Below are 20,892 nucleotides of genomic sequence, written 5' to 3'. Positions count from 1 at the left end.
AGTTACTAGAAGGAAAACTCCACCCCAACCGGTCAAACTACAACCAAAAATACATAAGAAATAAATAACTACACCATTGCAAAATCACAACTTCACAAAAACTCGATTGTTATAAATACCAAAAATGAAGGGACTTACCAATCACTGGTCATTAATATCTCTCAACATTAATGGTCTCAACTCTCCAATAAAAAGACACAGACTAACAGAGTGGATGCATAAACACGACCCAACATTCTTCTGCATTCAAGAAACACATCTCAACCACAAGGACAGACATTGCCTCAGAGTGAAAGGTTGGGGAAAAATATTCCAAGCAAATGGTCACAAGAAACAAGCTGGGGTAGCTATTCTAATATCTAATAAAATAGACTTTCAACCAAAATTAGTCAAAAGGGACAAGGATGGTCACTTCATACTTGTCAAAGGTAAAGTCAACCAGGAAAACATCACGATTTTGAACATCTATGCTCCGAATACAAGGGCTCCGACATTTGTAAAAGAGTTATTAACAAAGCTTGCCCCATTCATCGATACCCACACATTAATAGTGGGAGACTTCAACACCCCACTTTCACTCAAGGATAGGACTTTGATTTCAAAACTAAGCCGGGAAATAACTTCATTAACCAATGTCATGAATCAAATGGATCTAACAGATATCTACAGAACTTTCCACCCAAACGCAAAGGAGTATACCTTTTTCTCAGCACCCCATGGAACGTTCTCTAAAATTGATCACATAGTTGGTCACGAAGCAAACCTCAACAGATACAAGAAGATTGAAATAATACCTTGTATCTTATCAGATCACCATGGTCTAAGGCTGGACTTCAACAACAATAGAAATAACAAAAAGCATACCAACACGTGGAAACTAAACAACTTTCTACTTAATGACACATGGGTCACGGAAGAAATAAGGGAAGAAATAAAAGACTTCCTGAAATTCAATGAAAATGATGGAACAACATACCCAAATTTGTGGGACACATTGAAAGCAGTGCTAAGAGGAAAATTCATAGCACTAAGTGCCTTTAAAAAGAAAATGGAGTCATCCCACATAAACAACCTAACAACACATCTGGAAGCCCTAGAAAAAAAAGAAGCAGAAACACCCAAGAGGAGTAGACGCCTGGAAATAATCAAACTCAGAGCTGAAATCAATAAATTAGAAACAAAGACAACAATCCAAAGAATCAACAAAACCAAGAGCTGGTTCTTTGAGAAAATTAACAAGATAGACAAACCGTTAGCCAATCTAACTAAAAGACAAAGAAAAGCTATCCAAATTAACAAAATCAGAAATGAAAAGGGAGACATAACAACAGACACCGAAGAAATACAAAGAATCGTAAGGACCTACTTCAAAGACATTTATGCCACAAAATTTGAAAATTTAAGGGAAATGGACAAATTTCTCGACCGATTCCATTTACCAAAATTGAACCAAGACCAGATAAACAAATTAAATAGCCCTATTTCGCCTATAGAAATAGAAGCAACCATTGATAGTCTTCCAACCAAAAAAAGCCCAGGGCCAGATGGTTTCAGCGCAGAATTCTACCAGTCCTTCAAAGAGGAGCTAATACCGATACTATTCAAGCTATTCCGAAAGATAGAAATGGATGGAATATTACCAAACTCCTTTTATGAGGCCACAGTCACATTGATACCTAAACCCCACAAAGACCCAACAAAAAAAGAGAATTTCAGACCAATTTCTCTTATGAACATTGATGCAAAAATACTCAACAAAATACTCGCAAAGCGAATACAACAGCATATCAAAGACATCATTCACCATGACCAGGTAGGCTTCATTCCAGGAATGCAGGGATGGTTTAACATACGGAAATCCATCAATGTAATCCACCATATAAACAAACTGAAAGAGAAAAACCATATGATCATCTCTTTAGATGCAGAAAAAGCATTTGACAAAATCCAACACCCATTTATGTTTAAAGTTCTGGAGAGATCGGGAATACAAGGCACTTTTCTAAACACAATAAAGGCTATATATAGCAAACCAATAGCCAACATTAAATTAAATGGAGAGATACTCAAGGAAATCCCTCTAAAATCAGGGACCAGACAAGGCTGCCCACTTTCCCCATACCTCTTTAATATAGTTCTTGAAGTTCTAGCCAGAGCAATAAGACATCAAAAGGAGATCAAGGGGATCCAAATGGGAAAGGAAGAAGTAAAATTATCCCTATTTGCAGATGATATGATAGTGTATATAAGTGACCCCCAAAATTCCACCAGAGAACTCCTACAGCTGATAAACACCTTCAGCAAATTGGCAGGATACAAAATAAACTCAAAAAAGTCAGTAGCTTTCCTATATACAAATGACAAACAGGCAGAGGAAGAAATTAGAAAAATTACTCCCTTCACGATAGCCACAAGCAATATAAAATATCTAGGAATAACCCTAACCAAGCAAGTGAAGGATTTATTTGAAAAAAACTTTAAACCTCTGAAGAAAGAGATTGAAAATGACATCAGAAGATGGCGGGATCTACCATGTTCGTGGATTGGAAGAATCAACATAGTAAAAATGGCCATCTTACCAAAAGCAATTTACAGATTCAATGCAATCCCTATCAGAATACCTACTAAATATTTTGTAGATATTGAAAGAACAATTCTCAACTTCATATGGAGAAACAAAAAGCCCAGAATAGCAAAAACAATCCTTTACAATAAAAGATCCGCTGGAGGAATCTCCATACCTGATCTCAAGCTGTACTATAGAGCAACAGTAATTAAAACAGCATGGTACTGGCACAGCAATAGGCTAGTGGATCAATGGAATCGAACTGAAGACCCAGAGATGAATCCACACACATTTGCTCACCTGATTTTCGACAAAGAAGCCAAATCCATTCAATGGAAAAACGACAGCATCTTCAACAAATGGTGCTGGTCTAACTGGATGTCTACATGTAGAAAAATGCAATTAGACCCCTATTTGTCACCATGCACAAAACTCAAGTCCAAGTGGATTAAAGACCTCAACTTAAAACCACAGACATTAACCCAGTTAGAGGAAAAAGTGGGGAAGAGTCTGGAACTCATAGGCACAGGAGACAACTTCCTGAACAGAACACCAACAGCCCAGGCCTTAACATCAACAATTAATAAATGGGACCTCATGAGGCTGAGAAGCTTCTGTAAGGCTGGTGACACTGTCAAGAGAACAAAGCGACAGCCTACAGACTGGGAAAAGATCATCACCGACTCTTCATCTGACAAAGGTCTAATATCCAAAATATATAAAGAACTTAAGAAATTAAACACCACCAAACCAAATAACCCAATAGAGAAATGGGGCGCAGAGCTAAACAGAGAATTCTCAACAGAGGAATATCAAATGGCTGAGAAACACTTAAAGAAATGCTCGACCTCCTTAGTCATCAGAGAAATGCAAATCAAAACGACACTGAGATTCCATCTTACACCCATCAGAATGGCTAAGATCAATAACTCAACTGACACCTCATGCTGGCGAGGGTGTGGAGAAAGAGGAACACTCCTGCATTGCTGGTGGGAATGCAAACTAGTACAACCACTTTGGAAAGCTATCTGGTGCTTTCTCAGAAAAATGGGAATAGGGCTTCCTCAAGACCCAGCTATTCCACTCCTTGGAATATACCCAGAGGATGTACTACCACACAACAGGGACATATGCTCAACCATGTTCATAGCTGCCTTATTCATAATAGCCAGAACTTGGAAACAACCTACGTGTCCCTCAACAGAAGAATGGATAAAGAAACTGTGGTACATTTACACTATGGAATACTACTCAGCTATTAAAAACAAGGAATTTCCAAAATTTGTGGACAAATGGATTGAACTAGAAATTGTCATAATGAGTGAGTTCACACAGAAGCAAAAAGAGCTAAATGGTATATACTCACTTATATCGAGACACTAGCCCAAGGTGTACGTCCCCATGAAAAACTGTACCTACCAGAATAATGGGTAAGAGGGGAGGACATCCTATTGAATCTTTAGGTGTGAGAAGCCTGGGAGAAAGAGGAAATGGAAGGATCCAGTGGGTCCTGGAAAACTACAGGCGAGTCTGGGCCCTGGGGTCCTCCGCAAACTGTGGCAACAGCCAAGGAAAAAATAGGCAGTAAAAACCTTGAACCCCTACCCGGACTAGCCGATGGACATTCTCCACTGTTGAGTGGAGAAGAAGATCTAACTCTCACACAAACTCTGGTGCCCCATATTTGATCATGTCCCTTGGATGGAGATGCCTGGTGGCACTCAGAGGAAAGATAATAGGTCACCAAGGAGAGACTTGATACCGTATGAGCATATTCAGGGGGAGGAGATCCCCCTCAGACACAGACATAGGGGAGGGGAGTAGGGGGGGGAAGTGGGAGGAAGGGAGGGATGGGAGGATACATGGGATGGGCTAACAACTGAGATGTAATATGTATAAATTAATAAAAATGTATTAAAAAAAAAATTAAAACAAAAAAAACAGTTAAAAAAAAAAAAAAAAAAAAAAAAAAAAAAGAAAAAGCTTTAAGTACATATTCTGATATGTATATTTTATGTGTAACCGACTGACCCTGAATTTTAACACAAATTAACATATATATTATAACCTGAATCCTTCTTGACTTTTTCTGAAATAGCAAATATTTAGAATAAAATAATTTAGTTTAAATTTACTTGGTGACTATTTAGATACAAAATGAATAACTTTACCTCTGTTATGGTTTGATTTGAAAGAGACCTGGCAGGCTCATGCACTTGAAAATCTGGTCAACTTTTGGCCCTGCTTTAGAGGGTTATTTTGTTGGATAATGTTATGTCTACTTAACCCAAGTGAAAGTCCTCTGAGAGGATGGAGCCTCATTTAAGAAAATGTCTCCATAAGATAAGGATATAAGCTAGCCAAGAGGACATTTTCTTAATTACTGACTGGAGAGTGTCCAGCTCATTGGGGGTGGGGGCATCTCCAGGCTGAAGCTCTTTGGTTCTTTAAGATAGCAGGCTGAGCAAACCACAAGAAACAAGCCAGTCAGCAGCACCCTCCATGGCCTTGGCATCAGCTCCTGCCTCCAAAATTCTGTCTTAAGTGAGTCCCTGCCCTCACTGTTATATAGAACTATATAAAACTCTTTCATTCCCTTGTTGCTTTGTTGCTTTTGATCTTGGTGTTTCATCGCTGCAATTGTAACTTTAACTAACACAGTTATGGAAACTTGAGCAGGTGGGACATAACAAAGGATATCATTAGCTTTCAACTCTGATAGTTATTGTCCCTATCCTCCATTTCTGTCACGTTTCTATTTCTTGATATATCAATATACAAGGATTTCTGGTCAAATTTTACCACCACCAGAATGTCTGCCATACCTTCTCCATCACTATGGTCTCTAAACCCTCAAACTATGAGTAAGAGTAAATATTTCTATCTTTAAGTTGTGTTTTGTAATATAATTGGTTATGGCAAAACAGTATCTAATATAATCTCTAATAGTTGGTGTATGAACAATCAGGACTGGAGAGATGATGTTCTGATCTTCCAAAATATCCCAGTTTGTCACCCCATACAGATATGGTAGGGCACCACATCCTGTAACTCCAATTCCAATGGAACTCATTGCCTTTTCTGGACTCCATGGCCAACCACATGCATATATCACTCATTCACACAAATAAATATGGAACTCTTTTAAAAAGACCTTTTGAGTAAAAAATATTAAATATTCAAATAAGTCACGACTACATTAATCTATTATTTATATTTTAATGCAAAGGAAACCCAGGAATTAGTCCTTGTACTAAGTTAAAGTATTTTGTGAAAGAGCACTACAAATATGTTAGCATTGAATTCCTTCGAAATTTTGGTTAGGATAGACATAGCATTTATAGCCAGGCTCAGAATTCAAAACTTATGCAAAATTATCCTTGGACTCTAAGAGGTCACGAGAGAGAGAGAGAGAGAGAGAGAGAGAGAGAGAGAGAGAGAGAGAGAGGAGACAGGAGAGAGGAGAGAGGAGAGAGGAGAGAGGAGAGAGGAGAGAGAGAGAAGAGATTCTTATTTGCATCTTTTTAAAATCTGACTGATGCATTGGTACCTATGCAATCCATGTGAACAATGGATATTAAATGACAAAACTGCAGACAGTACTTGAGGATTGTGGGTAAAAGAAAAATATTAGATGTGTAGCATCTTATTGCATTAAAATGATTCAAAAAAGAAAGAACAGCCACTGAAAAGAAGAGAAACTACAAGTGATTGACTTGACAAGCTGTGGATATTCATTAGTTACTAACAGTGTTAACAAGTAACAGTGGGAGAGCTTACAGCATTGGGAGTGAACTGAAATACTATTAACTGAATAAAAGCAATATCATCAATTCTGGAGAAGATATGAATAATAAATGTGGTTGTATAATTTTCAGTAAATTAAAGTTTATTAGATGTTTTATAAATGTTCATACCTACAAATATAAGTGTATAAAATGCAATGATACTTTATGTAAAAAGAAATTCAACGTGTAGAAGGATGAGCTGGGAATGGTGACAAGAAATAAGGAAGGTACATATGCTAATTTTGACTTTTGTGGAATGAATACTATATTTAAAAATTTGAACAAGTGGCATAATATATATATATATATATATATATATATATATATATATATATATATATATATATACATGTGTGTGTGCTATCCAGTGCATTTAATCAAGGAAATACAAAAACACAAGTCCATTCTTGACTATGTAAATCCCATGGACACATGAATAAAATACTATACTACCAAAAATTGTAATGATAAGTTAATTGTGATTTCCACTGAAGAAAGAACAGGACATATTAGAGTAACAGTAAGAGGGGAGTGTTTAGATAAGATGGCTACACAGGTATTTGTGTCTCAGCAAAAATGACTGAGCTATCTGGGGTCACTTCTAATAGGTTTAAATAACAAATTATTTCAGATTCCATAGATATTTGGTCTCCAAGACTTGGTGAAACTGGATGATTAAAAGTATACTGAGCAGTGTACCTATTATTCTTTTTATAGATGGATGACTCATTATGACTAGCTATGGCCGTTCTGACTACAACTACTCCTCTTCTTCCTTCTTCTTTTCTCTTCAGCCCCTCCTCCTTTTCCCCATCCTCTTCTTCCTCATTCTGGTCATCATTATCATCCTCATTATCAATCATCACCATCTTATCAGAAAATATTAACCTGTGAGTTGTTACCTCTATGGCAAACCTCTATCTCCAAAAATATTTGCATTATGATTCATAACAGTAGTAAATTTTCAGTTATTAAGTACCAACAAAAATAATTTTATTGTTGGGGGACACCATTACATGAGGAACTCAATCAAAGGGTCACAGCAGTAGAAAGGCTGAGAATCACTGTTGATGATGATAAGGCCTAGTACTTATCATCATCATTAGTAGTAGTAGTAATATGTGTATGTATGAGTAAGAGAGCATTGAGAGGAATTAATGTATATGTGAATGTCAGAAGACAAACATTTTTGAGTTCAGTTCTCTCCTACATTTATAACGAATCCAGTGATCAAATTAATTTCATCAGGCTAAGTGGCAAGACCTTTCACAGTTGAGATTAATAATTGACCTATTATTATTCTTGTTGCTGTTGTTATTATATGAATCTCAATCACACTCACTCTCCATCCAAAAATTATGAGTCACAATATAATTAAGTGGAAATATATGTTCATAATTCAGAAACTAGATTATTGATTGATTTCTTGTGGTTCTATATTTGGAACATGTACAGGCAAATCATAAATAAAATGAATTGAGTCATATATTACTTAGACTCGTCCTTGTCTAATAAATGTGGTTAGCAGAAACATTCAACTATATAAATAATTATCATTAAAATAAATTGTAGGAGATCGTCATCATTGATTATTTTTGTGGTGAGGCTGAAGCAAAAGAAGTTAATAGTTCTGAATTTAGGCCTTATGCAAAGATGGTTGTAGTTCAACTAGACAGTTTATCTAGAAGATTATGAAATTGCTGTTACATATAATAATACCTAAAGCCAGTATTAATGTATTTGTTTTTATCAATTATTGAAGGAAGTCAGTTTAATTTCTTTTTTAATTGCTTTTTCCCCTTTTTTATTAATTTATTCTTGTTACATCTCAATGGTTATCACATCACTTGTATCCTCCCATTCTTCCCTCCCTCCCATTTTTCCCTTATTCCCCTCCCCTATGACTGTTCCTGAGGGGGATTACCTCCCCCTCTATATGATCATAGGGTATCAAGTCTCTTCTTGGTAACCTGTTGTCCTTCCTCTGAGTGCCCCCAGGTCTACCCCTACAGGGGACATGGTCAAAGGTGAGGCACCAGAGTATGTGAGAAAGTAATAATATCTCACTCTCCACTCTACTGTGGAGAATGTTCTGACCATTGGCTAGATCTGGTTAGGGGTTTAAAGTTTTACGGCCTGTATTGTCCTTGGCTGGTGCCTTAGTTTGAGCAGGACCCCTGGGCCCAAATCTGCCTATCATAACGTTCTACTTGTAGGTTTCTAGGACCCTCTGGATCCTTCTACTTTGCCATTCTCCCATGCTTCTCTCATCAAGAGTCCCAATAGAATGTCCTCTCCTCTGTCTCAGTTTCCTGGTAAGTGAAGGCTTTCATGGGACATGCCCCTTGGGCTAATATGCAGATATAAGTGAGTATATACCATTTGAGTCTTTCTGCTTCTGGGTTAACTCACTCATTATGATCATTTCTAGCTCAATCCATTTATCCACAAATTTCGGGAATTCTTTGTTTTTAATAGCTGAATAGTATTCCATACTGTATATGTACCACAGTTTCTTTATCCATTCTTCTACCCAATTGAGAAATGGAGCTTGGAACTAAACGGAGAATTCTCAACAGAGGAATATCAAATGGCTGAGAAACACTTAAAGAAATGCTCAACCTCCTTAATCATCAGGGAAATGCAAATCAAAACAACTCTGAGATTACATCTTACACCCATCAGAATGGCTAAGATCAAAAATTCAAGCGACACCACATGCTGGCGAGGATGTGGGGAGAGAGGAACACTCCTTTTTTGCTGGTGGGATTGCAAACTAGTACAGCCACTTTGGAAATCTATCTGGTGCTATCTCAGAAAAATGGGAATAGGGCTTCCTCAAGACCCAGCTATTCCACTCCTTGGAATATATCCAGAAGATGCTCCAGAACACAAGAACATTTGCTCAACCGTGTTCATAGCAGCCTTATTCATAATAGGCAGAACATGGAAACAGCCTAAGTGTCCATCAGTAGAAGAATGGATAAAGAAACTGTGGTCAGTTTAATTTCTTAGGGTTGTATCTCATAACCAGTTGAATTTAAATGATTTGAAACCACTGAAAAATCATGATGCCCAAAGGAGCTGTTTTAGAGCCTTCTCTCATGTACTGTGGACAAATACACATTTCCATCAAAAGTGTCAGTATAGATGGTCAAAGATTCAAGATGAGGTAATTTGTGAAAATAAATTTTATTAATATTCTAAAACCTTAAATAATTTCTTTAACAAAAATCAAAATGATATACACAGTATTTAAGAAATCTTGAGATAAGTAGCGGTTTTCAACTACAAAAACAAAGCATTGCCCAGTGTAATAATGTTTCTTGAACTGGTTCCAACAATGTGCTCGAATTTGAAGGATGTATAACATATACTTTCATTTTCAACTCTGTACACCTATTTTTATGGCCACATCTGTCAGGCTGAACTCTACACTGTTCACGCTGTACAAGTTGTTTTGAGTTAGAGGTAAGAGATGAAGCATAAAATTAAATGAATGTCAAAGAAATTGTTTTCTGGAACATTCAAGAACTTGGCCTCACGAGAACATGTGAAAGCTTACTCAAGGCAATAAACGTTTCTTTCTAAAAGCAACATGGTGTTGAGTGACAAACATTAAATGGTGCAGTAACTGTGAATTCTTTTATAGATATTCTGAGATATATTGTGCAGATTTTTGGCATATTATTAGTAGCTTGTGGGCAGTATTGTTTTCAGTTTTTATTTTGCCTACTGTTTGACAACATTTCTTGGTGTATTTACAAGTAACCTGTAAGAATAAACACAGTAGGATACAAAATTATACATATGAATATAAAGGGAGATTTAACAATGTGTTAAAAAATGTATGATGCTGCAACCTGATCCGACAAAGGAAACAAGAACAAAACAAAACAAGGAAAAGGAAGTAACAATGTGCAAATTGGATAAAAGTTTTGAATGATTTTTTTAAAGGCAGTGATAACTAATTTGGAATGAAACTTAGGATCAGTATTGCTTCCAAGTAAAAGTCCCTTGAAACATAGGATTGTTAAAGCCATGAGAAATGAGACTGTAGAAGGAAGTATAAAGCAGCTCATGAGATATCTTGGAAGTCATGCCAATAAATTTTTTGAATAAAAGAATTAATGATCAGGGTTGGGGAATTGTTCAATGGGTAGAACACTTGCTAACCAAGTGTGAAAAACTGAGTTTGAATCTCTATAACTCACTCAAACCCAGGAATGATAGCAGTGACCTGAGATCCAAGTACTCCTGTGCTAAATAAGAAGTAGAAACCAGATTCTCCATATGACTAAACAACATAAATCCTGCCCAAAACAAAGAAGCCTTTTGCTTGCACTTAAACTCACAAAAGCACACACACATACACACACACACACACACACACACACACACACACACACACCATACATATCATGTCTACCTACAGATTATTTAATTTGGTAGCATTTTTATTTAACATATATATGAGTTAGAATACAATATTACAAGCTTGAAGGACTCAAGAGAGGAGTTTGAAATAAAAAATTTGGGTTGGATTATGTAATAGGTAAACATTACTGATGTTGAAACTATAGGAAATATGTTCACCTTATAAACACTGTTTAAGAAAGATTCTAAGGCTAGCAATAAGTGAGTTTTAAATTATTCGTGACTTTGTCTTATTAAATATCTTAAGTCACATCAAGGCAAATGTTCAGTTGTGGTGTTTAGTGTAGTTCCTGCTCTCAGTGTTCATAGCATCCTCATAATGCTTCTTCCCTGATCTAAATGTTTTTGTTTGCTTGCTTGCTTGTTTTTGTCAAAAAATGGCTATCCAAATTTCATGGTATTATTTTGTTCATATTTCCCCAAATACTATATACTAAAGATCACAAACTAAGCCGTATACAGAATGATAAAAATATACTCTCATAAAAAAGCACTTGTTCTTTCTTGAGAGTCATGTGTGCCACTCAGTGTTGGTATATAATAATCACTATCTGCTAAATGTCATGAATTAAAGTCCTTTGGGCACTACTTGTCTTCTCTGACCTAAGTCAGGCAGAACAGGTATGCTCCTTCAGTGTTGTTTAAAGCACAAAATGAAGAGGTTTCAAAGAAAACTGTCAAGAATGTATCTTAAATTGTTATGATTTCATTTATGAAAATGGCAGTGTTGTATTGCTCAAAACAAAAGCTATACAGAAAAACTGGAATCCTGTGTTCAGAAAATCAGCTCCATGGAAATTTTTTCCCAATACACCCAACTTGTTGTCCATTCCTCCTTTGCCTGGTCTCTCTATGAAAAATGACTGATTGTCAGACAGCTGGATAAACTACTAGCTCCTAGGAAGGCTTCCAGAATATGATTTTGTTGTGGGAAGAAAGAAATTTTCTACATTATTTTTATATGTTTGGAAGATTTTGAGTGATCATGCAGATACTAGAAAATGAACCAGAGTCTTTCATAAAAGCAAAAAGGACTCTCCACTACTGATATAGATCTCCAGCCCTGGGCACCTATTAGTACTAATATTTAAAACCATCTATGTTTGATATGTTTGAGTCATTTCAACAGGACACAAACTTGTCACAAGTAAATTTTGGTGAGAAAGGTAAGGCAAGTGTGTCCTGAAGGGAATAATTCTATCCACTAATTCTACTGTCCCTTTAGTTAATTATTTAAAAGCCAAAAGAAAACAGAAAGGAAACAAAAAAAAAAAACCTCTGAATACAGATTATGTAAGCATTTAAAAAACATTATTAATGATGTACCCATGAAATGACAGCAGCGGAGGTCTAATCAAGTGTTCAACTAGCAGCAAAATATATGTAGGAAATTTTAAAAAGAGAGACTGAGGACTAATAAATTATAATGCATGATGACATATTTTTAAAAATAACTTAAGAGATAAAAACAGATTTATTTTTCACACATGAATCTGGAAGTTTCAAACATTTATTTTCCTCTGTTGTTTATTAATACATGATAAGACTAAACAACGTGGATTGGAATAAATCAGGCCATCTCGTAAACTGGAAAGGAGAGAAACAGAAGAATAGGGGAAAAGGGAGGAAGAGAGAGAGAGAAGAAAGAAGGAAAGGAGGCAGAGAGACAGAGACAGAGACAGAGTGACAGACAGAAAGACAAATAGATATATAGGCAGTCAGACAGGCAGGTAGGCAGATAATTTGTAGAAATACATCCAGGATAAGGGGAAAGATGCTCAAATGTATACCACTACTTTTTTCCTCGTCCTATATACACCCTAAAGATTCAATTGCTTAACTTGTTGAGAGATAGCTCAATTCTTGAAGGTTATCGGTAGAGCCTTTAATAAGATGTCAGTATAGACAATTTCACATCACAATTATAGCATTCTTAATCACTGAAAAATCAGAAATAGAAAATTAACTGGGAAAATGAGTACAAAATATTTTAAGGGACCATAGAGTTTATGAGAACCAGAAGACCATGTAGTAAGATATGAGATTGTGTGTACTGAAAAAAAAAAAAAAACAACGAAAAACAAAAAATAAAATAAAACCAGGGAAGTTATAATCCTGATACCTCAAAAAATATGGCTGTCTATCCTGGTAGTCTACATGGATGACTATAGCTGAGACTCCTAGCAGCTGGGGATATGGGATCTGAAATCTACCTCCTGTATCCAGATGGGACTTCCAGGGGAGGAGCAGGGACTCCAATATATCCATAAAACCTACTGGTCCAAAACGTGTCTTGCCTAGAAGAAGTATAGGGACAAAGATGGAAGAGAGATTGAAGGAATGACAGCCAACCTCTGACAATAATAATGATACTCTGCTATGACTGCAGACAAGATGCTAGTATAACTGTCTTCTGAGAGGTTTTATCCAGCAGCAATGGAAACAGATATAGAGACCCACAGTCAAACAATAGGCCTAGCTTGGAGATTCTTGTGGAATAATGGGAGGGAGGAGTAAAAAAATCAGAGAGGCAAAAGACACCACAAGAAGACCTACATAGAGAGCTAACCTGGACCCATATGAGATCACAGAAACTGAACCACCAACCATAAAGCATGCATGGGCTAGACCTAGGCGTCCTACACATACGTAGCAAATGTGCAGCCTGTTCAACATGGAAGTCCTCTAACAATGGAAGCAGGGGCTGTCTCTAACTGTGTTGTCTGCCTTTGGATCTCTTTCTTCTATCTGGGCTGCCTTGTCTGGCCTCAGTGGGAGAGGATGTGCTTAGTCCTGCTGTGACTTGATGTGCCAGGGTAGGTTGTTTACTCACCGGGGGCCTCCCCTTCCCTAGGAGAAGAGAAGAGGGGAATAGGGGGGAAGAGAAGCAAGTGTGAGATGGGAGAGAGAAGGGAAGGGCTGCGGTCAGGCTGTAAAATATTAAATTATTAATTAATGAAAAAAATCTAAGCCTAAATAAGGCCTGGATAGTGGCAATATCAGTAGACAGGCTGACAAGGAAGGGGTAAGCCTCAAAGTTTCCCATTGGGAGATAGGAACTACAGGCAAGAATGACTGCTGAGGTAGAAAAACATTCCTAATTGTTTATCCAACTACAGACAAAACTAAAGGAGCTCAACATGTATTTGTATCTATCTATCTATCTATCTATCTATCTCTATATATATTTTATATATATAAACTATAATAGCCAATGAAAAGAGAGAAATCAATTTGAAAAGGAGGGAGGATGGGAAGGGGAGGAAAAAAGGGGAAAAGGGGAGTGATATACTTATTTTAATTTTAAAAGTTCTGGAAACAGAAAGATAAAAGTAATGATAAAGTCTAGGGACACTGCCTCATCTATATCCATGTGCCTGACAATGTATCTGCATTGTTTGTGCACTGAGACCTATATTTCTAAACCTCAGGTGAGAGAACCATACTTCATACACAAGCAAATAATATTGACACATAATCTTTCCTCCAAAATAGAAATCATGTTTTATTAAAACATTGAATGAGGGAATGGAGAGTCTGTCAAAAGTACTTTATTTCTCTTGCAGATATGCAGAGTTAAATTCCTAGCACATCCAGCTACCCTACCTAATACTACATCTACAGAGGGTCATTTGCCCTCCTCTGGCTACTGCAGGCTCCTGAAGCATGTGTAAGAAAATAACACAGGTGGCTAAAATATACAACATATAAATTAATTATTTTTTAAAATAAAACCTTGGATAATAGACATAGTTACTCTATCAAAGGAAAAAGGACAGGCATGCTTCCAGTTCCTTCAGACAGATGAAAGTACACATAACTTAGTCTAATTTAAAACTTTCTCTTGTATGATTTTCATACTATTTAATAATAAGAGCTCATCCAGTAGCCATGGCTTGACTAGCACTGAGTACTTGGTTAGGTTTCTGGTTCCAGGCATTGTCTCCCTTTGGTTGAGTGGATTAAGTCCAATTAGGGTTCTGTTGGTTATGACTAAGGTGGTGCTAGGAAAGGAAAAGTTGACCTTCTCCAGGGAAGAACACACCAATTGTTTATCTAGTCCTATGGAGTTATCCCTGAAATCATACCTACACATAGCATCATAAGGACACAGCTTATTTTATGTAGGAGTATATGTGCAAGTGAATATACATATTGGAATGCAATAAATTTAGTTTTAAAAAGTAGATTGGGGAAGTATATTGGAGTAGATGAGAGAGTTTAAACTGAAGAAGGGAAGATAGACATGTAATAAACTATATATTCTAACTAAGAAGACTTAAATCCATTCAATGAAGGCAAATATGGAGTTTCAGAGCTCTATCATTCATTGTGTGTATATTAGGTATAGAGACTGAAAGCACAGTTTTATAGATATGGCCATTATGTGGCTTTTGTAGAGTTTTACTTTCAGTGACATTAATATAAGCAGAATATAAATGCTGAATATTTTTATAGAATAGTATCCTGTGAGAAAGATCTACTTTATAAAACAAATCTTGGAGATGCTCTCCATCTTAACTCATCTCTAGGGACACAGCTGACAATGCATTCAGTTTCAACAGAAAATCTCCAGAGAGTAATACATTGTTTCAAGGTCCATTGTTGTCCTACCCCAGAGGAGAAACCACAGCATTGCTTGGCTACTGGTTTGTCATTAAGGTAGAATTCTTAGGGGAAGTAAATATTGAATAGATTTTCATCAAATAAAAAAAAATAGTTTTCAGAGTCATATGTTATCTTGAGAGAAATCCTAATTCTCAAGTGGGAAGTGTATGAAAGAATGTCTTTTCCTGTAATACAGAGAATGCAACACTTGTTTAGAAAACAAACTGCCTGAATCGATAACTTTTTTTTTAAGGGAGGATGTTCACTTGAAAGAAGAAAGGCAGAGTGAATACCTCACTCACTGCCTCTTACTCAGAGAATGCTTCAGAAGCCCTAGGTACCTCTCTAGGGCACTGTTTCCAATTTCTTATTCTGAAAGGTAGTAAGTCAGGATCAAAAGCAAAGCAAAATTTATGATTAGGAAAAAAGGAAAGATATGTAATTCTGTTAAGGTAAAAAAATAAACATTTTAATTAATGCTATTTTGGTGGAACAGATGATTCCATAGTCAGATTCAACATACGCTTTTTTGTTTGTTGGGGACCTAGAAAGGCATGGTAATTAGTACCATAATTTTAAATAATGAGAACACAAAACTTTGCGATATATAAATTTATGGTGAATAAAAGGCCATTATTAATGTCTTGTACTCCTCTGGTAGGATAGCCCTGCTGATCTCAAATCCATGATATTTGCTGCATAGATACCTTAAATGAACACTCCACTCTTTGCTGATCAGTACCAGTCTCAGTAGGCTGGTATAGAAGTCTTAACCATCTGATGCCTGTTTTTTTTTTTCCTCAAGCTCATTTCTTCCTCCAGTTTTATTAAATGTCTTAGCCTTTTCAGCTTCCCACAAGAATTAGGTCAGTGTCTCTCCCTCAAGATCATGCCTTGCCCTTCTCATTCTCAATTTAATTTAAATACTCCCCTGGTAGACTCACATAGCACTTATTATATTAAATTGAAAACATTTGTCTACTTCTCTGTCTTCTTCAGTGGACTGAGTTCCTTGAGGACCAGAAACTTAACACTCATTTGCACTCTCTTCACATCACACTCCTCAGCACTGCACACACTTGGTAGCCATTGAGCAAACACTTTTGAAATTATATCTACCTGATAGTGTGGTGCCTGAATCACTGGCCTGACATTCTTTAGGAAACACCGAGAGTAGAGAAAGATGAAGTCCAGAAATAGCACTGAAGGAAAGTGTTGACTGGAAAGAGTCATTATTAAAAGTCCTGATGTGATCAACGGGAACCAATAGAGAACCTCTCTCTAAATTCTCCTTCCATCCCTCCCTCTCTCTTCTCCTCTTTCTCTCTCCCTCACTCTCTCTCTCTCTCTCTCTCTCTCTCTCTCTCTCTCTCTCTCTCTCTCTCTCTCTCTCTCTCTCTCCCCTCTCTCTCATTCTCACAGTGCTCTTTGATGTGCAAACCCTGAATGTTTTGCCAATTCTTACTGAGAAAGGTCACCAAGAAATTGACAAGGTGGACATTGTAAACCATCTCATTACCTATCATCTTTATGTGGCCAACAGCGACAGCCTAGCAACACCCTGTCTGAGGTGGTGTGGGAAGACCTGCACTACAAGAAGTGCAAGCGCTGCAGTATCATCTGGATACTGTATATCATCTGGAAGGTGTCTGACTTTCAGAAGGATGACCACTTCTCAGGTGCCATCAGGCTTCAGGCTACTCCTCACCCCAAATTTGCAGTGTGCGTCCTGGAGGATCAGTAGCCAAGACCATAGATATCCGCCAAATTGACATTGAGATGCTGAAGAAGAAGCTTACAAGAACAAGAAGTTAGTGAAATGCTGGCTAAGAAGTACGATGCCTTTTTAGCCAATGACTTGCTGATCAAGCAGATCCCATATATCCTGGGCACAGGCCTAAACAAGGCGGGCAAGTGCCTTTGCCTACTGACAAAATAAAATATGGCCAAAGTCTATGATGTAAGATCCAGGATCAAGTTCCAGATGAAGAAGGTGCTGTGTCTGCCAGTTGCTCCCCTTTGATTTCTGATTGAAGATTCATGTAGACTTCACTTTTAAGTATCTTTTTATAAGTATTTGACCATATTGTATATCCCAGATTAAACATCAAAATTTCCAATAATAATATAACAGATTAAATATTTGAATTATCATGAAAGTGATGTTTCTGGAAACTAAAATTGCCATTTGAAGTGTACATTATGGTTCTTCAGTTGATTGAAATGTAGGCATTATGCCAATGTAAATCTTTCTACAACTTATACATAAACTTTATGTCTACATTCTTTCTAAGTTGACTATTTTCATATCAAACAATGTCATTTCCTAGCACTTTTTAAAGGCATATGCTTTAAAAACAGACATTTCAACTGCAAGTGAAAAGACAGATTACACTATCATTTATTTTACCTTCTAGTGTGATACCTAACAAAAATGATCACATAATTTATTTAAAATGTTAATGTAATAATAAAAACAAAATACTTGTATGTAGAATTCTAAAGCATTTAAAGATATATATATATATTTGAATTATATGGTTACTCTGTTTCACATACTACTCCCTCAAAATGAATAAAAAACAAGGTAATGTAATTTGAAAGACATGTAAAAATATATTGATTTACATTCAGAATTTTAGACACATCATGATAGGAAAGATATTCTCTTCAAGGTTGTTAAATACAAATAGCCAAAACACTATGAATGTAACATTTATGTAATTCCTGATTGTTCTGTGGTTCTCCTTGAAGTAGGTAGTTTATTGTATATATATTTGTAATAACATAAATATATATGTAAAATAGAAAATAAAACAGCTAATAAAAAGCTAAGAAGTATGAGGAAAAATTATTGGCTTAATAGTAAATTTTTTGCAAAATTTGAACCTTTAACTTCAAATATTCATAATAAAGCAAATGTTAGACAAAAAGGCAAAGACATGTATAGCATAAATTTACTTTTTATTTTGTTTTCTCTTTCTTCCCTTATCATTTCTTTTCTATAAGCTCTGTGAACGAAAATTATGACACTATTAGCACCATGTCACATGACACCACATATCATGGTCAAAAGCATGCTAGGCAGCTTGTTTACCTTCAATAATTTGCTTAACGTTCTCATAAAAATAAACCCATCTTCTGCGGACTATTGGGAATTGAATGTAGCTGTTATCTCTTCCAATACAATACCACTATTTAAATCTCACTTTAATACAATTAAAACTTTTATTTAAAGCATAAGAGCTCAAGCTTTTCTGTATTGTCCAGGATGAAGAAAATAGCTGAGTTGTGCAGTGGCTCCCTCACCTACGTGAGGCCCTAGACATAGCATGACAAAACATACAAAGACTGAACAAACAAATGTTGGTTGTATGGACTATCACTGATCCTTGGAAAAAATGTTCAATGAAAACTTTATAAAGATGTTTTTAAAGTTAATATGTAGAGGAGGAAGGAGGATTGTATGAGCTAGAGGAGCTGAGGACACCATGAGAATCAAAAGACAGGACTTGTAGAGGTGATAGACATTTAAGGGACACCAGAAAGCTCGTATGGATCTGCATCTGACTCCCAAACATGATGTCAATCTTTAGCTGAAGGATTTTGTTAGGCTTCTAACAATTCTATAAATTTGTTGCCTGTTTGTGGGAACTATTTCTTCTTACTAGTTTTTCTTATCCAGCCTTGATATGACTTTATATGCATATATATCACTATTTTATATATTCATAGAGAAATATATATGTATATATATAAAACATAAAACATTAAGGGAATAAAAAAGAACAGTCATATATTTTGAAATAATGCTTGAAAAATTTTTCTCTTTGAATTAGAATGTATGCCCAAGGCATGTAAATTCCTTGTAAAACTCAATAAATAGAAACATTGAAAGTTTCAAAATGAGAATGTATGTCAACAGAAATAACATTATAGTAAATATATTTATGGAAAATAATGATGTGAAATTATTTAGATAATAGTTAGATATTATAGAAAAATTTTAAAGAATGTTTTCAAATGGATGGTTAAAATATATTTCTTTTGAAGCTCAATATTTAAAACAAGATTGATTGTATTAATAATTGTTAGAGATATATGGAAACTATAGGAGTTATACATTGAAATATACTGTTTTAGAAATATATTGTTATCTTTCAAAAGTGTGTGTTTGTGTGTGTGTGTGTGTGTGTGTGTGTGTGTGTGTGGTGCCGCTATCCTAAGAGGTCAAAGAGCTTGTTAAGACAAAGACTTCTCAATGTATTTTATAGTAGCCATATTTATAATACACCAAACTAGAAATATCCCATTTTGTCTACAGGTGAATTGTCAAAAACAGAGTATCTGTACAATAAGATGCTGCTTAGTAACTGTTGTTGTACTTGCAAGTGTCAATGGGATTGTCGGTGTTAAATACTGGGAAGCCAAAGTACATGTGTGTTTTTAATTAATTGGGAAGATGCAAATGTGTCTGTAATGGCAGAGAGGGTTATATTTAGAAAAGTGGAAGGAGGAATTACTAAGAGACATGTAGTACTTTGCACGTAGGAAAGATATTTACTATTTAAACATGGAAATGAAGTTATTAATATGGATGTATTTGTAATGTTAATTATAGTCAACCGATTTTCCCATAATAAACCACCATATGAAAATAAAAGGAAATATTTTGAAAGATTAAGCTTTGTTTCTTTTGTATATGATGCAAAGGTCCTACATTTTTTTTAAAGCCTCACAATTCAAAAAATTTCTCCTAAACTCATCTCATTATATTAAATTTACTACCTTGGAATCACATAATTAGTAATTATTCTTTTAAAATATCATACTAAACTTGGAAAACAGATCATAACTGCTTTATTAAGAAACTAAAAGGTTGTTTATTCCCTGTAAATTAGTAGTATAACCTCTAAATTCATGAAACTAGAAAAATTTGAATTTCAATTTGAGATATGCTTCGATTTTAACTTTATTTTATCATATATTAATAAAATGTTATTGCATCAATCTTATATTACCTTATAAGTGTATTAAAAATAATTAGGATATGTATGTAGCCCACTACTTAACCTATAACACAATAGATAAAGTATAGAGCATGTGAAAATTAACTTCTATAAATCTTTCAATTAAAATATTAAAATCCATTTGGTACAATAAATATCCAAATATGCTTTAATATTTCCACTGACAGTATAAGTGTCAACAAAAAGAATCTGCAAAGTGTGTAATTTAAATGTGCCTGATTCATCTTGTATTCTTTGCTTTTACTGAAAGGAGACCACAAAGATCTATTTGTTTGTTTGTTATGTATATCGTGCTCTGCTTGCATGTACACCTGCAGGCCAGAAGAGGGCATTAGATCACATTATAGATGGTTGTGAGCCACCCTCTGGTTGATGGAAATTGAACTCAGGACCTTTGGAACTTTTATCCTCTGAGCCATCTCTCCAGCCCCCACTAAAAAAAAAAAATTGTTTTAGACAATTT

General features: G+C 35.6%; 1 protein-coding gene and 1 long non-coding RNA gene across 15 annotated transcripts in view; one reads left to right on the top strand and one right to left on the bottom strand.

Annotated features, from left to right (window-relative positions):
* The window catches only part of LOC311589608, a 97,658-nt gene that overhangs the window by 37,454 nt on the left and 39,312 nt on the right, over window positions 1-20,892 (bottom strand). Inside the window, exon 5 of one of the 2 annotated variants that reach the window (XR_014776582.1) lies at window positions 18,367-18,410. The exons of the other annotated variant lie outside the window; for it this stretch is intronic. This is a non-coding gene — a long non-coding RNA (uncharacterized lncRNA). Of the gene's footprint in view, window positions 1-18,366; window positions 18,411-20,892 lie in introns of those variants that run through there. 2 annotated transcript variants of the gene reach the window in all.
* Window positions 1-20,892, top strand: part of LOC311589605 (uncharacterized protein) — a 138,749-nt gene that overhangs the window by 85,715 nt on the left and 32,142 nt on the right. For 12 of the 13 annotated variants that reach the window (XM_084768097.1, XM_084768109.1, XM_084768104.1 and 9 more), the window contains one exon: window positions 16,943-17,647. The exons of the other annotated variant lie outside the window; for it this stretch is intronic. In XM_084768097.1, coding sequence (XP_084624223.1) covers window positions 16,943-17,171 — 229 coding nt within the window. In that variant the 3' untranslated portion in view covers window positions 17,172-17,647. Of the gene's footprint in view, window positions 1-16,942; window positions 17,648-20,892 lie in introns of those variants that run through there. 13 annotated transcript variants of the gene reach the window in all.

Source organism: Acomys minous, assembly GCF_964271855.1.
Source record: "Acomys minous genome assembly, chromosome: 18".
Classification (NCBI taxonomy): Eukaryota; Metazoa; Chordata; class Mammalia; order Rodentia; family Muridae; genus Acomys; species Acomys minous.
Note: the sequence above shows the minus strand (reverse complement) of the source record. Positions and strands in the feature narration are given on the sequence as shown.